This window comes from Branchiostoma belcheri, unplaced genomic scaffold, assembly GCF_001625305.1.
Source record: "Branchiostoma belcheri isolate BF01 breed outbred unplaced genomic scaffold, Haploidv18h27 scaffold26, whole genome shotgun sequence".
NCBI lineage: Eukaryota > Metazoa > Chordata > Leptocardii > Amphioxiformes > Branchiostomatidae > Branchiostoma > Branchiostoma belcheri.
In genome coordinates this window covers 1,552,418-1,554,831 of record NW_017803865.1, presented here as the reverse complement: position 1 = coordinate 1,554,831, position 2,414 = coordinate 1,552,418, and the positions used below count along the sequence as shown (strand labels likewise).

General features: G+C 48.4%; 1 protein-coding gene across 1 annotated transcript in view; it reads left to right on the top strand.

Moving 5' to 3' along the window:
• LOC109471793 (CUB and sushi domain-containing protein 3-like) overlaps positions 1–2,414 on the top strand; it is a 37,757-nt gene that overhangs the window by 15,818 nt on the left and 19,525 nt on the right. Inside the window, exons 7-8 of the mRNA XM_019771148.1 lie at positions 407–580; positions 882–1,058. Coding sequence (XP_019626707.1) covers positions 407–580; positions 882–1,058 — 351 coding nt within the window. The remainder of the gene's footprint in view (positions 1–406; positions 581–881; positions 1,059–2,414) is intronic.

Here is a 2,414-nt window from a genome sequence, read left to right as displayed (position 1 = left end):
AGGGTGTTCAGACTGACGGACCACGATTTCCTCGAGCAAGACGCGCGCGCCGCACCTATAAGGGAGAACATTTGTAACGGTGAGTACTACGCCTGTAACAGTTCCTGTAGGCGTCCTGCCCATACCTTCCATTCAAAGTCACTGATGACGTACCACACAGGATTTGCAAATGAATATAATGATAATTTCTTGCACTCACTAGTCTATGTCCTATCGGGCATACACTTTCCTAGATGTGGCACTGCTCAGGCACTGCCAGGCTGATGAAAGATAGAATGCAACTATGTCGACGTAACTTTCTACCAATATTGATATATGACCTAGATATCAAATAGACTCACATAGAACAGATTTGATTTGGTCTTAAGATTTGACAAGATGTTCATTTCTCTACTTTCCATTTCAGCGATCCAATGTCCGACTCTGACGGCCCCGGCTAACGGAGCGCTCAGTACCACAGATACCGCCATCCGGACCGTGGTCACGACCACCTGTAACGCGGGATACCAACTGAGCGGCGCTGCTAGTACGACCTGCCAAGCTGGCGGAACATGGAGTAATCCCGTTCCGACATGCACACGTAAGATGATCGACTTTTGACTCATCAATATTCACAAAACAACGCAATCAATTAGCCTTTACACACCTATACTATATGCATGCTATATAGCGGTGTAAACATGAGAAGTGAGGCCACTTTGAACGTTAAAACATTCGCAAACGTCTACTAATGACCATCGTACTAGATATATTGGTACCAGTATACAGTACCCAAAGGGCCCTTTGTTGTTGATTACTAGATGTATCATATCCCACTGTGCAAAACGCCTATATGAGATATTGTGAAGTAGAATGAGCCTAATTTTTACTTCCCATTACAGCGGTCCAATGCGCGGGTAGGAATGCTCCAGCTAACGGAGCGGTGAGTCCTACCGGACCGGTCTCCTACCCGAACGGGGTCACCTTCACCTGTAACACGGGATACACACTGAACGGCCAAGCTACTCCGACGTGCCAAGCTGACACAACGTGGAGTAACCCTGTTCCAACATGCCAAGGTAAGACCACTTGCAAGTTGATGATGCTACCACATTCAGTATTTCGTCGGGCACTACCGGTACTACGTGCTAAGTGCCGAACTGACAGAACCTGGAGTACGTCCTGTTTCAAGCTGCGATCGTAAGATGCGATCGTAAGCTGACTTCTAACAAATGGATATTTACAACAAAAGTAATTCATACACTTAGACATAAATAGATTAGATTGCAAAATAGTAAGCAATACTTTGGTATGTGTAGTTCACAGAATGGCCTGTTGTGCAGGGTTCAGTAGCGAAATGTCCCTTAGGTAGATGTACATATCCCACACTGCACTATCTTGTCTTGACAGAGAATTTTTGTTCACTTCCCATTACAGCGGTCCAATGTCCGGCTCGGGCGGCCCCAGCTAACGGAGCGGTGAGTCCTACCGGAGCGGTCTCCTACCCGAACTCGGCCACCTTCACCTGTAACTCGGGATACACACTGAACGGCGTTGCTACTCCGACGTGCCAAGCTGACGGAACATGGAGTAGTCCTGTTCCAACATGCCAAGGTAATGCTTAGGTCACATTTGAAACGGCGCCCGTTCGGCATGTCCTCGGCGTAGACGCCGGCCGGCGTCATGACGCCGAGCGTGCGCCGTACTGTCAGGGTCACAATTAAATGTTCCTTTACGGCTCCCTGTCGGGGCCTGCTTGTGCTCCGGCCGGCGGCTCTCATTAATTAATATTCATAAACTTTTGCGGCCGGTTTCTGTCAGGGACCCGTCCGGTGCCCGGTCAGTCGCCCGTCTTGACCCGTGCGGCGTGTGGTAGGATGCCGACCGGCTCTAACAGTTCGGTCGGGCAGCTGTCAGGTCCCTGGCGGGATCCCGACGGACTCCTATCGTGTTTTTGAGCAGGTACATATATAAGCGCTGCACTGCCTGCTACCGTTCACTTCAAGTAAAGAGTACACGTGAAGTAAAGAGTAGACTGAAGTTGGCTATGCAGCGTTCAGTGCAACCTGCAAACAACTTACAAGCCCGTCTGAGATTGAGATTGGTGACAACCTACATGTAGGTCTTCTGGCATTGGTAGCTGAAGAAGAGAGGCAGGCAGAACTGGTGCGTCGCAAAAGTAACCGAGGGCCTACTTTCGAAAGTACTTCAACAGGGACGCAGGAAGTACTTCAGCAGTGACGCAGGAAGTGTGCCGTGGCAGCTCCTTGCTATTGAGCAATAAAACCACTGAATATCGTTACTTCTGTTGAAATTTGGACTGAAAAAAAATGCCAATAACTTCTGATTCCATTTTATTACGAAGGCATATGATGTAACAAGAGATCAGACACATTCTATTCCTGTTATGATCTGTTTTATGAAGTTGGCAAGAG